At 44.9% G+C, this 16324-nt stretch overlaps 1 protein-coding gene across 3 annotated transcripts in view; it reads right to left on the reverse strand.

The window, feature by feature from the left end:
- The window catches only part of MEGF6 (multiple EGF like domains 6), a 360321-nt gene that overhangs the window by 166911 nt on the left and 177086 nt on the right, over positions 1-16324 (reverse strand). For all 3 annotated transcript variants that reach the window (XM_072608634.1, XM_072608633.1, XM_072608635.1), the window contains exon 5: positions 9785-9907. In XM_072608634.1, the coding sequence (XP_072464735.1) occupies positions 9785-9907 (123 nt within the window). The remainder of the gene's footprint in view (positions 1-9784; positions 9908-16324) is intronic.

Raw genomic sequence — 16324 nt, forward strand, 5'->3', positions numbered from 1 at the left:
CTATGTGCCCAAAAAGTTCCTTCTCTCAAGGAGTTCACAGTTCAGTGGGTTCACAACACTGGGTCAAACAATTTTGAAAACAGAGAATCCTTTTGAGAGGCAGTATGATGTCCTAGAATAAACAGGAGTCAGAAGAATTAGCCCTGCTTCCAATGATGCCTAGGAGTATCTCTGAGCCTCAGTTTCCCCATATAGAGATTTTATTAGCCAAAAAAAACTGGGCACAATAATAGTGCCCACTTCCACAGGGCTATCAGGGCAATCTGATGAGGAGTGTGTTTTGTAAACCTTAAATCACAGTCTACGCGTGAGTTAAAATGATTCTTCCCTCTGGCCTTCAGAGCTGAGATTTCCCAGCTTCCAAAGGAAATTCTACAGCCAAGCTAAATGCCAGGCATGTTTGTCTGTTCCCTGGCTAATAGGCCAGACCTCTCAAACCTGAAAAAATCATGCCAGTGGATTTGGATTTCAATTCAACTCGATGACATACAATCCATATTTATAACGTACTATTTCAAGACATCGTCTGGTGAGAAAAGAGGAGAAATCACTAACACCCTCCTGGCAACGTCTGGCTGGCCTCCAAGAATCCCCCAGTGGGTTAAAAGCAGCTTTAGCATAGAGACAAATGTTTGTTCAAACTGGATCAGCTTTGGAGAAAGGCCAGGCTGACCCAGGCAAAAGAACTTGGTAACTGATGAGATGGGAGAGGTGAGGGAGCGATATCTGTCCCAAGCACCCCTCCAGCTCTCTGGACTCATTCTCTGCTGCCCTGGGCCTGCTCTTCCTCCAAATTTCCCTGCTGCTTCCAGGTCTGAAACCCTGGAGTCCACCTGTGCTCTTCCTGACTCCAGGCCTGGTGCTCTATCCATCGAGCCACACAGCTGCCCACTGAGTATGGTGACATCGTCACCTTCAGAGACCGTCAGACTTTCAGAAAAATGACTTTGTGGTGAGGAGAACAATGGGTAGAGTGTTACAACGGCCCAGGTGAGTGATGACGAGGACATTAATCAAAGTGTGACATGGAGAGAAATGGCAGATTTCAGGAACTGATTGGATACATGAATGAGAGGAAACAATGGAGAAGGAATCTGAAGTCTAGAACCCAGGTAATTGAAAGGATGGTGGGACCTTTGACAAAAAATAGGGATATAATAAAGCTAAGAAGAATGAGTCTAAAACCACTTTCATCAAACTCTTTCAAATATTCAAAAACACCTATTATTCCCTGCTTTATGTTGTCTCTTCTACCGGTGAAACAAACCCAGTTCCTTCAATTGATCTTTGCATGACATGGTTTCCAGGCCTGTCTTAGATACCTTCCTTTAGGGATGTCCTAATGGAACTTAGAACAACAGTTCTGGCACATAGTAGGTGCTTAATTAATGTTTATTGTTTGATTGATTGGATAATCCTAAGTCTACCCTTCTAAAGATGACTGGGTCCATTCAACCAGGTCTTCATTTCCCAGGAGGCTGGTACATGGGACAAAGGGTATTCTGTCATGGGGAAGAGACAAATCCTTGGGGGAAGGAGAAAACTCAGGAGAACCATGTGAGAAAAACTTAAAGTAGGTGACTGGGAGTGATGACCTGCAAAGAGTGGAGAGGTAACATTCTGGAGCACAATCTGAAACTATGCCCAAAGGGCAACCAAACTGTGCATACCCTTTGATCTAGCAATATCACTACTAGGTCTGTATCCCAAAGAGATCAAAGAAAAGGGGAAAAGATCCATATGTACAAAAATATCTATAATGATTCTTTTTTGTGGTGGCAAAAAATTAGAAGTTGGGGAATCATCAAGTGGGGAATGGTTGAAGAAGTTGTGGTAGATGAATGAAATAGAATACTATTGTGCTATGGGAAATGGTGAGTGGGTGGATTTCTGAGAAACCTGGAAAGATTTACATGAACTTTACTGAGTGAAGTGAGCAGAACCAGGAGAACACTGTACAAAGTAACAGCCACACTGTATGATAATCAGCTTCGATACTTAGCTCCTCTCAGCAACACAATGATCCAAGACAATTCCAAAAGACTCATGATGGAAAATGCTGTCCACATCCAGAATTTGAATGCAGATCGACGCATATTATTTTCACTGTCTGGTTTTTTCATGTTTTTTCCTTTCGGTTCTGTTTCTTCTTTCACAACATGACTAATGTGGAAATATGTTTTACATGACTGCACATGTATAATCCATATCAAATTGTTTGCTGTCTTGGGGAGAGAGGAGGGGACGGAGGGAGAAAAATTTAGAACTCAATCTTATCAAAAATAAATGTTGAAAATTGTCTTTATGTTGTAATTGGAAAAAATAAAATACTCTTTATATTTTTAAAAAAAGAGTAGAGAGTTAAGTTTGGGAAGAGACATGGTCTGCATTGATTGACCTTGGGGCAACCACCTCTAGGAGGTGAAGCAATATTGCTGTGGACTGCTACAGTCTTCTGGTGGTGTATGGAGAAGCAGGACCAGAAGGTCAATCAGTGGCGGCACTGGAAGGAGTGACTGGCTCACAGTGGCCAAGGCATTGTCTCATTTTCCCAGTTTGTAGGGGAGAACCTGGATGGGGGATCAGTTTTCCTCAAGGATAGACTATTAAAAAGAGCAGCAATACATTCATTCTGGGGATAGCTGCTGAGAACTTTTCTAATGCCTTTCATTTGCTTTTCTGTTCTCCTTGAATGTTTTTGCTGATTCTACACTACTATTGTTTGTGTAAGGTTCTGTGGGCCCCATAATATCTAAATATCTAAACCTGAGTTGACTTTAAGGGTCTCCGGTTGACCCACAATGGGGATGAGGGATCAAGCCATAACCCAGGGGAAAAAAATCATCAAGACAAGCTTAAGTCTGTGATGAGTTACAATGCCCATAGATGCCACTAAAATGTTACGTGTGTGTGTTTGTCCTTTGTTGCAGAAAAAGACCATACCATCAGAGAAATGATGACATGACTTGTACTTCACTTTGTTTTGAGCGAGGAAGGACTGTGCAGGTCACCAGCCTCACTTCCCCTCCAGTGCCATCTGAATCCAGTGACCAGATATTCATCAGGATTACTGGAGATGACCCAGGATGAGGCAATTGGGAGTAAGTGACTTGCCCACATAGCTAGTGAGTGTCAAGTGTCTGAGGTGAGATTTGAACTCAGGTCCTCCTGACTCCTGCACTGGTGCTCTATCCACTGCACCACCTGCCCCAAAATGTTACAGGTAGAACTGAATACAACACTCCACATGTGATCCCACCTGAGTAGAGCTGGGCAATCAACATTTATGACGGCCTTTGGTTGTTCAGTCATTTTCAGTCATGTCTGACTCTGTGACCCCATCTGGGGTTTTCTTGGCAGAGATACTGGAGTGGTTTGCCATTTCCCTCTCCAGTTCATTTTATAGATGTAGAAACTGAGGCAAACAGAGTCAAATGACTTGCCCAGCTAGTAAGTGTCTGAGGTTGGATTTGAACTCAAGTCTTCTTGATTCCACTAAGTCAATTAGCTTCCTCTACAAAAAGATAATAGACATGTTTCTATGACCAGAAACAGGATCACACACACGCACGCGCACACACACACACACACACACACACACACACACACACACACACACACACACACACACACACCACAAGGATAAAGAGAAGGCAAAGGCTTTTGTCAGAAAGAGGTTATTTCTTAGTAGACAGCTGACTTTGAAGTCAGGAAGACCTATTTTCAAACTTTGCCTCTGGTGCTTACTAGCTATATGAACTTGGTCAAGTCAGCCTGTCCAAGGCTGAGATGATTCATCTAAAAAAAATAAGAAAGCTGGACAAGATAACTATTTGAGGTCTTATCTTCCTGAGTTCAAATATAGTCTTGGACATTTCCTAGCTGTGTGGCCCTGAGCAAATCATTTAACCCTGTTTGCTTTAGTTTCCTCATCTGTAAAATGGGCTGGAAAAGGAAATGGCAAATCACTCCAAAATCTTTGCCAGGAAAACCTCAAATGAGATTACAAAGAGTCGGACATGACTGAACAAATCAATAAGTCAGTAAACATTTATTAAGCACCTTCTGTGTGTACTACATACATTGGGGTATGTGCTAGGAATAAAAAACCGTAAAACACAGTCCATGTTCTCAAGGAGTTTATAATCTGATGGGGAGATAATATGTGAATAACCAAGTATAATGAAGATATAGGCAGAATAAACTGAAGATAACAGAGAGAAGGCACTAGAATTAATAAGGATTGGGAAATGCTTCCTGCATTTCTCTGGGACTTGAAGAAAGTTCCTCTAGACATGAGGGCAGGCCTTGGAGTCCATTATCTGGATGGTGAGCTTATCACAAATGGGGAGGCAGTGGAGAAGGCTTGAGCTCAAACTTCCTGACAGGAGCTGTTTCAAAGTGACTTGGGCTGCCTTGAGGGTGCTGGGCATCTCCCTCCTTGGAAGTCTTCAAGCGGAGGCTGGTTGATCACTTGGCAGGTATATTCTAATAGCAATTTCTTCATTTATAGGGTGAACTAGATGTTGGTTGAGTTCCTTCAAATTCTATAATTCAGTGATCTTTTTAAAATTTATTGTGTCTTCCCATCTCACCTGGGTAGGAAGTGCAGGGGCTCGCCTCAATCTGACCAGTGTGATAGAGGTGATGTGCTCGTTTCCCAATACAGTGGCATTCTCTGGAGTCTTTCCCATATTAATGCCCACCTTAATAAATGCAAGCACCCATTGTAACTCAGAACTCCCAAGCTCAACCCACTGAAAATAGGAATCATAGGTGCGTACCATCACACCTGACAATCCTGGGATCATTTGAAGGAGTCTAGAGAATCATTCCACTGCAGAGGTGAAACATTGATGTTGGCAGTCATCAAGTCCAAAACCCCCTTCCTCATTTTACACAGGAGGAAACTGTGGCCCAGAGAGAAGACATGATTTGTCACAGCTTACACAGGTAGCTAAGATGTAACGGTAACAAAAAACCAGGTGTCCTGACTCCTGGTCCAGCACCCTTTCTGCTCAATCCTACTCTATTAGCAGTGTGTTTGTATAGGAGTGTACTCATGCTGGGATGATATAATGAGGATGTCATAGAGGATATGAAGAGGACCCATAGTAAGAGAGAGAGAGACAGAGACAGACAGAGACAGAGACAGACAGAGACAGAGAGACAGAGACAGAGACAGACAGAGACAGAGAGAGACAAAGACAGAGAGAGACAAAGACAGAGACAGAGAGAAACACAGAGACAGAGAGACTGAGACAGAGAGAGAGACAGACAGAGACAGAGAAAGACAGAGACAGAGAGAGACAGAGAGACAGAGACAGAGAGAGACAGAGAGACAGAGACAGAGAGAGACACAGAGACAGAGACAGAGAGAGACAGAGACAGAGAGACACAGAGACAGAGAGACACAGAGAGACAGAGAGACTGAGACAGAGAGAGAGACAGACAGAGACAGAGAGAGACAGAGACAGAGAGAAAGAGAGAGAGACAGAGAGAGAGAGACAGAGAGAGAGAGAGAGACAGAGAGAGAGAGAGGATACTATAAGGGAAATACAAGCAGGGACATGAGAGGATGAGGACACTTTGATAGAGAGAGAAGTGTGTGTGTTAGGGAGTGTTGTATATTATGAGGGAAAAATAGGGGACTGAGTCTCCAACGTGGAGAGAGTTGGGGTCTCTCAGAAACCCTAGTTTCCCTCAAGGTTTGGCATGCATGAGGCTGTCCCTAACACCCCTCCCTCTCAGGTTGCTAGTGCCTTCCTCCCCAAATCACCTTGTATCTATTTCTACATGCCTCTGTAATGGGGGCCTGGCCAGTGGAACTCCATCCTCAGAGCAATCTAGTGTACACTTAGATACAAATGCATTCTCTCCCATAGCTAGACTATCAGCTCCTTGGAGCAGGACTCGTTTGACTTTTGTCAAAAAGATCTTGCCACCCACATTTCTCCAGATAAGGAAACTGAGGCTTGGACAAATGAAGGGACTTGCATACATCTCAGAGGCAGGATCATCCTGAGTGCCAGAGCAGCACTCTGTCTGCAGCCTCTCCCATAAATAAAATACCCAGTGACCACAAATCCTCCGTTCTGCTCCATTTCAGCCCAGTGTTTCCTCTGGCACCTGGGATCCTGTCCCCACGTCTTTTTACGTCTCTTTTTATTTTTAAACATGAAGGTGTTGGCTGATTTAGGGCTCTCTTACTGGCATCTGGATTTGAAGTCAGCAAGCTGGAGGTGTCTGCCTCCATTGGCATAACCATCCCAGGCCCTTCCGGATGGCCCCTGCTCAAAGTTCTGTGCCACATGGCTCCCGGGATAATTAATTGGCAGAGGAAAAGGGAGATCAATATTTAAACAGTAGCTCTTCCATGACAGCTCCTGTTTCCATCCTTCCCTACTGCCCCATTTCACTTAGGTTCACAATGTCCCTACAAGGAGGAGTAGGAGGGGATAGAGCTTAAGTCCTATTGCCCCATTTTCCACATAGGGAAACTGAGGCAAGAAGGAGAGCCATGTGACTTGGCTTATGAGTACAGAGGGAGCCAGTGGCTTCTGGGAGAATTTCCTAAATCGTAATGGATGTTCTTCCTTTTTAATTATTCAATGTTCTTATTTCCTACCTTTATACCAAGCTAGCATACCCAGGTGGTACAGTACATAGAGTGCCAGGCCTGGAGTCAGGGAGACTCATCTTCTGAGTTCAAATCTGGCCTCAGACACTTACTAGCTGTGTGACCCTGGGCAAGTCATTTCACCCTGTTTGCCTCAGTTCCCCCATCTGTAAAATCAGCTGGAGAAGGAAATGGCAAACCACTCTAATATCTTGGCCAATAAAACCCCAAAGAGAGTCAGAAATGACTGAAGGACAGCAGTGTTCCCAGAGAATTCCAGAAGGTGAAGGGACCTCAGAGGCCAGATAGTCTAACAAGGCAATTTAATTCAATTCAACAAATGTTTGTGAAGCAGTTAGCACCCAGTGTGTTCTAGACACTGTACTAGGAGCTGCAGCCTAGCATCAACAAACAGGCCCTACCCTCAGGGAGCTCAGACGCTTCCTTGGAGTAGGCCAGACAGCAGAGTCCACTGAGCTCTGGGTTCTCTCTCACATATGATGGCCCTTAAAGTACTGGAAAAAGGCTACCCCCTTTCCCCCACCAGGTCCTCTCTTATTCGGTTACTTTTTCTAGGGCTCATACAGTGAACTCTCCCATGGAAGGTGGGTGTGGGGAGGCTCAGTTTTAAAGAGGAGAAAACGGACACCCAGAGAGGCCTGCTCAGCTTCCTCCTGCCAAGCAGTCCCCTCACTCCCTGATAGAAAAGGCGGCCCAGGGAGAAGTTCTGAGGGTCATTGATATCAGCCTGCTTCTACCTCCTGTCTCTTAATCACCTTTTCTACAGATTTGAGTTTACATGACCTTGGTTTCCAGATACAATTCTCCCCTCCCTCTCCCAGGAAGCTCTTCCTTATGACAAAGGATAAGAAAGAGAAAAACAAAATAATTCAGCAACATCGACCAACACGTTAAATCAGGTCGACACTGTACGCAGGGCTACATACCCGTCATCCCCCACCTGTCTTCCAGTCATGTCTGGAGATCTAAGTGAAACAGGTCACAGTTGGAGACAAAGCAAAGGGTCACATCTCTCTGCCCTTCCCTCGCCTTCCCCAGCCCTCCAGAAGATGGGTTTAGCCTCGCTCCCAGACTGTGTTAGGGGCTCGTGGTCCCCTCTGACAGACAACTCCCAGCTGTCAATGGATACAGATGGAGCCATTACATTCCTAGGGTGAGAACATTGGTCCAGTTCACTTTCAGAAGGGAAGTCTGGGAAAGATGAGATAATCACAAATTATCTGACAGGAGGGGAGAAGGAAACCAGATGCCCTTGCCCTCATCAAGATCCCCCCCGTCTCTGGAGCTCTCCACAAGTGGGGTCTGGGGTCCACCCGGCCCAGGGCAGCAGGTGACAGAATCCCAGAAATGCTGGTGAGGAATGTGCTACTGGGCCCACAGGGGACCTTCTTAGGTGTTTGGTGACCGGCTCCCATAATCAGACCCTTTCTGGGGGCATCCCCTCATCCTTCACTCCATCTGTTTTCTCCTTCTTAGGAGACACTTTCTCATTCTTCGTTCTAGACCTGCCTGAAGTGTGATGAGAACACAACAAGGGCCCTAACAAGTATGGTCTGCCCTGAACTGGCAAATGCCTGTCCCCTAGGGCCACAAAGGATAGAGCACACACAGGTTCATACACATGCATATACAATCATGTACATAATGCATGCACACACAAAATATACATGCAGACATAAACACACATGTACATATATCGTGCACACCAGCACACATGCAATTCAAACACGGGAACCCTAGGAGATCCTCTAGTCCAACAGTCTCATTTTACAGAGAAGGAAACTGAGGCCCAGAGTTAAGGGGCTCACCCAGGATCACTGCAGTAGCAGGTGAGAGATTCAACGTGTCACCACGTCTAAGACAGAAGGGATTTTATAGGTCATCTAGTCCAACCAGAAAACTGAGATCCAGACACAAAGCATCAGTGCAGGGGTAGAATTGGAACCCAGCTCCCCTGCCTGCAGAGTGTGACTCCTTATACAGGGCCTTGCTGCTCCAATGAAGTCGACTCCGTTACTTTCCTCCGAGTCCCCTGGGCCACCCCCCATCTGCATCCCGCTCCTCACCCATCCCTCCCAATGCACCACGACCTTGTTATAGTTCTGTCATGCACACATACGTGACATGCAGCAGCCTCCCCACACCACACTCCATCTCTCCCACCACTCATCCCTCTGTCCTCCCCTTCCAGGCCTCAATAAAAGTCATTCTTGCTGACTCTGCCGACCCAGCACCATTCCCATCTCTCTCCTCTCCTCTCTTTCAAGTTAAGGTTGGCCTAGATGCTAGGGAGACTCTTTCCAGGTCTAAATTTGTGATCTTACAACTCTGGTCCATCTATGGAAAACATGTCTGTGTCCTGGACCCCTGGGGCAGGCTGGGGAGGCTGGGACAACCTTCTCAGGACCATATTTTAATAACAGAAAATAATAAAGAAAACCAAAAAGGAAACAGTTGTGTTGACAGACACCCAAGTATTTTTTTAAATGTTCACAGATCCTACGTTAAGAATTCCAGATAGACTCTCCAATTTAATTCAATTTATTTTACACTTACCTTTCCCCCCAGGTCCTGGTATGCCTGGCACACAGTAGGCACATAATAAGTGCTAATTGACTGGTGCCTCCTCCCTCTGAAATTACATTTTATTTTACATACTTTCAATGGATTTTGTGTCTCTTTATTTATTTGTGTACACAGTAATTCCAGCCACTACACATAAGCATCTCACGGGCAGAAGACGCTTTGTTTTTGTCTACATAGCGCCATTAACCCTCACCGTCTGGCATACGGTAGGTACTTAATAAAAGCTGATTTGATTGATTAACTGAATTCAATTCAACAAACATTTAACAAGACTCTGCTATGTACAAGGGGAGGTAACATATCATAGAAGAGACAGCAGCAGCATGAGAGAGTGGTTAGAAAGCTAGGAAGACTTGAGTTCAAGTCTTGACTCTCCTACAAGTCACTTAATCTCTCAGTGAGAATCAGCTCTCTTAGGATCCGATTATAAGGTGGGATCTGTCAGGGAATAACCTCCATTTCTTGAAGAAAATGGGTGATGAGTCATTGCTGAGCCGCTCAGACCTCTGCCCTCCAGGTGTGGACAGGAGCTGCCCAAGCTCAAAGCAACAGTCCTACCTTCACAGGCCTTCCTATCCTCCCGTAGCTTCTGGCCATCTGGACATTTGCAGTAGAAGCTGCCGATGGTGTTACAACACTGAGACTCGCAGCCTCCGTTCTTGGCTTCACATTCGTTCACGTCTGCAGAAGGCAAGGGAGTCAGCAGTGACTTGGGGCTCTGGACCCTGACCCGCCTAGCATGATCCCAGGTCCCTGTGTACCCCAAAAGAGTCCCCACCCCTCAGCCCACCACAGCTGCAAACTCACTTCTGATTACCTTCCCCAAACCTCTCTCTCCTGGCCTCTTTGAGGACTGTGTAAACATGTGGACACCTACGACCAAATCTTGCTCTTGGAAAATCCAACAGGATTGCAGATTTAGAGGGGGAGGGCATGAGCTCATAGATAAGGTGCCAGAAAGGACTTCAGAACCCATCCAGTCTAACTCCTTCATTTTACAGATGAGAAAACTGAAGCCTGAGAGGTGACGTGATTTGCCCATGGTTACACAGATAATAAGTATGATATGCAGAATTTGAATTAGGCTCTGCTGTTTTCTTTCCAATGTACCATGGTCTTTCCCAAAAGTCATCTGGAGGCTCATTTTCTCCCTTCTTCTTAATTCAATTTTATTTTCAGCTCTGAATTCTTTCCCTTCCCCTCACCCCATTAGAAAAGCAAAATCCATTTTACAGATGAAGAAACTGAGACTCAAATAAGGAATGTGATTTTCTCAGGGTCACATAGATAGCAAATAGTAGAGCCTGAATTTGAACCCAGATCTTCTGACAGCAAACTCATTTAGGTACCTGAAAATCTAGATATTTAAAGTCAATAAATGAGACTGAGAGGGAGGAGAGAGGTGGGGAGGAAATATCATATTTTTTTTCCATTCAGTAGAGATCCTCTAATGGTCTCTTTAATGAGGGAGGTATCAAAGCATAGAAACTGCAATTAGGAGACTGGAACTGAATTCTGGCTGCAACACTTGCTATCTGTGTGCCTGAGGCTGAGTCATGGATCTTCTCTGAACGTCAGAGTCCTCATGTATAAAATAAGAATAACGATGCTCATGCCCCTACATATTATCACACACTTAAATATAAGAAGAACACAGAAAAGCATGAGAAGATTTATATGAACTGATACAAAGTAAGGAAAGTAAATCCAGGAAAATAATACTCATAATGATCATACCTGTGTAAAATAGAACAAGAAAAAAAATGAAAACAGAACACTGTGTAATTATGACCAAATTCTCCCTTGAAGAAGAGATGAGAAAGAAAATAAAATTGAATTTTTAAAAAATGAAAATGCTTTTCTTGCTTTTCCAATGGGGTGGGGGAAAGGGAAAGAATTCAGACTGGAAAGTAAAATTGAATGAAGAAGAAAGGAGAAAATTAGCCTCCTTCTTTTCTTGGCACAGGGGGAGAGTTATGTGTGTGGAATGTTGCATGTGCTGTCAGATTTGAGTTCTTTCCTTTTTCATTCTTTTTTTTTCTCCAAGGGATTCCTCACTGGTAGAGAAGGGAAAAGACATATCTGGAGATGAAGGTGTTGAAAAATAAAAACTATCTGCACAAATTAAGCTAGAGGTGATAAAGGTGAGGAAAAGATAAGACCGTAGAAAGCACCACAGAAATGGGAAGCATCCTATAGAAAGCCTGACTATTTCAAATATGACTCAATTTACCAAAATGTGATGAACACCAAACTTGTCAGGAATGCATCAACTGCATGTGCTGAGATATTTGTAAATATGGTTCTAGATCCCCTACAGAAACAATAAGTGTACACATGGGTGTGCTTGCACAATCATCTTACCCTTCCCCCATTTGCCTGTTGTTTTCCTCATGTCTCTACAGAAATGTAAGACAGAATTTATCCCATTTCCATTCAGAATGGAAAGACTCCCCCCTGGTTTTGGACCAAGGGAAATCATAATTATCCCTTACTCAATACGGTTGACCCAAACAGGTTCTAAGCCAGTGAATTTCAGCCTCAGAGCTTTAGGACTACATTGCTTTGAACATGGCCAGGTTTTTAACCCCTCAATTCAAGGTCAGCCTTGCTTTATGTCTTGCACGCCTTCATTTTTTCAACATTCTTTGAACCCATAATCCTAGACAGAGTGATGAAGCATCCTCAGGATCATGTGATGTTGTCTAGAGTGCTAGAATGTCCCAGGGGAAAGGGACCCCAGTGGCTCTATCCAGTACCACCCACATCTGAGCAAGCATCCCCTCTCCATTGTACCTAGTTAGGGATCATTCCACCTCTGCTTTAATCGTTCCATTGAGGGAAAACTTAACCCCTCCAAAGGTGGCCCTTTGGAATAACTCAAATGGTTAAGAAGGTTTGTACTTAAATCAAGTCTGGAACTACAAACCTATTGAAATGGGTGAAAGGTGAATAATCAATTGAATCTTATGTACTGGAAGGAGCTAGGGATTTTTTTATAGTAAAAGGAGAAGGCATAGGAGAGGCATGGGCCCTGGGTGGGAAGTGTAAGGAAGCAGATTTCAACCCATATGAGGAAGAGCACTCTAACCATTAGTGCCATCTCAAAGTAGAATGAGTAAACTTGAGAAAAAAATGGGGTTCCCTTCCCTGGATGTCTTTGAGCAAAAACTGGATGACCTTTTTTGCATGAGAATACTGTAGAAGAGAGTCTTGCTCTCTTGGGCACAGGTTAGACTAGGTATGTCTACAGTCTTGTCCAATGCTCACATTCTACAGTTTGGGAACAGAGCAAAGACAGAAAACCAATCCCATCTGTCATAACCCTGTGAGTTAGTGGCTGCCAGAGTTGCATGAGGCATTAAAGGCTGGTGGCAAGGTTACTATATTTGCAGTCATGAGAATCTGGGTTCAAATCTTAGATTCACCACTTTACACTAGTGTGACCATGTAGTCCCTTAGCTTCTCTGAGACTCAGTTTCTCCATCTGCCAAATGAAGGAATTAGACTAAATGATCTCTAAGGTCCCTTCCAAATCTAAATCTCTGATCTTCTGTTGCACATACAACTCTAATGTGAACCAATTTGTACCAGAAACAAGCCCACAGAAATCCTAAAAAGACCACTTAAAGCTAAACCAGGACAGTGACATATTTTCCCCAGAAAGGTGTCTCATTTGAATTTCATTGAAAAGGCAAAGTCTCTTGAGAAGGTCCCAAGAGGCTTTCCTCACTCCCAAGGCTCTGTGTCCACAGTCCTGAGACAAAGGCCATCTTGCTGGACTGAGCCCCTTTTCCATAATCTCTACTAGAGCCCTTGGAATGCAAACCCAATTCCAGACTTTTGAAGGTTAATGATGGGAATTTTCTGGGAATTCCTAGAGAATTACATAGGGTGAGAATCTGGCCCAGGGTTTATGAGATGAGGACACAGGGTTTGGCTTCCAAGCCTGGAGAAGAAAGAGTTGCCAGTTCTCAAGAAAAGAGAGGGTAAAAAACCACCTGGGGTCTCCAGGGCCCAAGCTGGCGATCCCCAGCAGAGTCTGAAATAGGGGTCTGAGAGGAAGGCCCCACTTCCAACCTCCTCTGCTGGGGGGAGGAAGAAAACAGGCCTTTGCTTTCACAGCCCACTCACTGGCAGGGGACAGGCCTCTGGCTGCCCAGAGGGGGAACATGCCAATGACAGGATTGCAAGGCCTAGTAAGTGTGGCCCTGGGGCACACCTCTGCTAGCAAAAGCAGTCTCAGGCCCTCCACCCAGTCCAATATCACCATTTGCCAATGCCTCCCTCCACGCCAGGGCAGTAGCACCCATGGACTTGGCTGAGAAACCCAAGAACTGCCCCCTGCCCTTACTCGTGAATCACCTTATAGATCTATAGGGACTTGGGGCAGTCAACCGGGCAGCAGGACTGAATGGACAATCTTTTCTATCCACACTGCTTTTTGTTTGGTTTTCTGGGGACCTTGAGAACAGAGATTATATCCTGCCCCTGTCTGCAGCACACTTACTTTCAATCATCCATCTATCCATTCATTCATTTAACAGTCACAACTAACATCTTCCTTCATTGGCTCTTAGTGGTATCAATTATTTTGATGACCATGAATGAAAGAAAAAAACCATTAAGTGTTTACTGTGTGCAAGGCACTGTTCTAAGTGCAGGGAACGCAAAAATAAGAAAGTGAGACAGACCCTGCCCTCAAATAGGAGAAGGGCAGCACGTGGAGGGGGCGCTAGAACTGGAGGGAAGGGCAGCATGGGGGGCCTGGGGCAGGGCAGAAGAAAATGACAGCTTACCGATCAGAGCCTGGGGTCCTAAGGACCCCAGCCTAAAGAACACCCCCAACACTAACATTCCTGTGGCACATCAGGGTTTACAAAGTGATCCATCTAGGTCAGGAGTTCCCAAATTTATCTGGCCTACAGCCCCTTTTCCCCCCAAAAAAAATTACTCAGTGCCACCCTGGGAATCTACTTTCTTTAATTTTTTTTAAATTTGTGTCATTTCAAAAAAACATATAAAATACTCGAAATTTAATAATTTATTGTAAATTTCTGGGAAGTTTTCCTACATTGAAATTTTGATGACACAATAGTATTATATTATAAACAAGTCATTACAAGCACATATTACTGGACTTCCTGACATGGTTGCCTGACAACACTTGCTTGTTAAGACCTGTTAGTAAACTTGACCACTGATCAGTTATAACTTGTATTTAGTGTGTTTATTTGGAAAATAATGTAATCACCATGACTTTGACTCTGTTACACAACAGATGAAACATGTACAGATTGTTTTTCAAAATTTTCTTCTCTTCCTTTCTTTCCTTATGCTTCCACCATCCCCTTATCTTTATTCAATGCCCCCTAATTGCACCTGAGGCTACTACCACCCCCCTGGATTGTTCCAGCACCTGGGAGGATGGTATGACCCACTTTGGGAACCTATGGTCTAGGCTATCTTACTGGAATCCTACAACAATCCTAAGGAGAGGGTTGAGTGAATAGACCTAGACTTTGAGTCAGGAAGACCTGAGTTCAAATCCAGTCTCAGATACTTCCTAGCTATGTGACCAGGGGAAAGTCATTTAACTCCTGAGAGAAAAGACAGTCAACCCCCTGAGGACAGAGCCTAATGCATTTCTGCCTTTATATGCCCAGTACCTAGTACAGTACCTGCAACATAGAGGGACCTTAACAAACATTTATCGAATGCTAGTTGAATTTATTAAACAAAGGATGAGAACTAAGACAAAGGATGAACTAACCCCTGCCCTCAAGGATAATAACAAGTACACAGGTAAGAATAGTATAGTTGGCCACAGCTGTTTGTATGCCCATAAAACTGTTTTCTTCCTTTTTCATAGTTTTTGGCACACAGTAGGTGCCTAATATGTGCTTGCTGACTTAATGACTGACTGGCTGGCCCCAACAGGCACTGGATAATTATCAGACATTTCATTAAGATTCATATTACAGCTGAAAATGAAACCTGGATCAAAGTTCAAGCAGACTGTTCCCCTACCTCCCCCTGCCCCCACCCCAACTTTAGCTGCAGCAGCTGGTTGCTCCCCCTTTGACAATCATTTCAACACCCCTTTGTGACATGTTGGGAGGAATTTAACTTTGCAGCTCTGTGGAATAAAAACCCACCCCTCTCACCGGAATTTAGATAAATTGCTTCTTCTCATGGTCAGTACCTGACTGGGCGTTCAGGAGAGGGCAGACTCGGTGGGGGAGGGGAGGAGAGGTTCGGGGGTCCTGGGTTGGTGGTCCAGTCAGGTATGAGGTCTCCTTTGGGCCTCTAGGGGGGCAGAAAAGCAGACATTTATCCTTGACTGTGATGGGGCAGGCCTGCTGCACCTCTAGACCCAAGTCATCCCCCAAACCCAGTATCTTCTCTTGGGCCTACAGAAACCCCATCTGGAAGCCATTAGACCTCTGCACTGGCTGCTCCTCAAGTAAGTGCCTGAAATGCTTTTGTCAGACAGGCATTCTCTGGCTCCCTGAAATGCATGCCTCCCCCTTAATTAGTCCAGAGGACTTGGCTCCCCACAAGAAGGCTGCTACTCCCTCTTGGCTGGTCTTCTGGATGCCTGGAGGGCCTTGCCAATTGCTCTGGATGGGATGTGGCCACTTTTCCTAGGGGAGCAGCTGTCTTGCTCCCATTTTTCTGAGGGGAAGGCTGAGGGGGTAGAGCTGTATCACATTCACAATTCAAACCCAGAGGGACCCCAGGATAGAATTTATCCAGCATAGGGTTGGGGTGGGGAAGAGGAGGTGTTGAAAATGCTGAATCAGAGACAACCTCCAAAACACACACCCATGTTCCAGGGACCTTGTTCTCCCCAAACCCACAGGTGATGACAGAAGCCATCCCAGAGGTAAGGAGCCACATGGGATGACCGGGGGGGGGGGGGGCAGCGAGGGGGAGTGCCCAGGCTGGGGGGAAGGTTTCTCAGCCATTAACCGTGCTCCCAGAATCTGGCAGGAAGGATACAGTCTTAGGAGGGGGACCTCAGATCTAAAGACTCCGTCTCTCTTTCAGAAAATTTTCATTCTGTCAACAAAGAATAATTTCAGGCCAGATGAC

Source organism: Notamacropus eugenii, chromosome 5, assembly GCF_028372415.1.
Source record: "Notamacropus eugenii isolate mMacEug1 chromosome 5, mMacEug1.pri_v2, whole genome shotgun sequence".
Lineage (NCBI taxonomy): Eukaryota > Metazoa > Chordata > Mammalia > Diprotodontia > Macropodidae > Notamacropus > Notamacropus eugenii.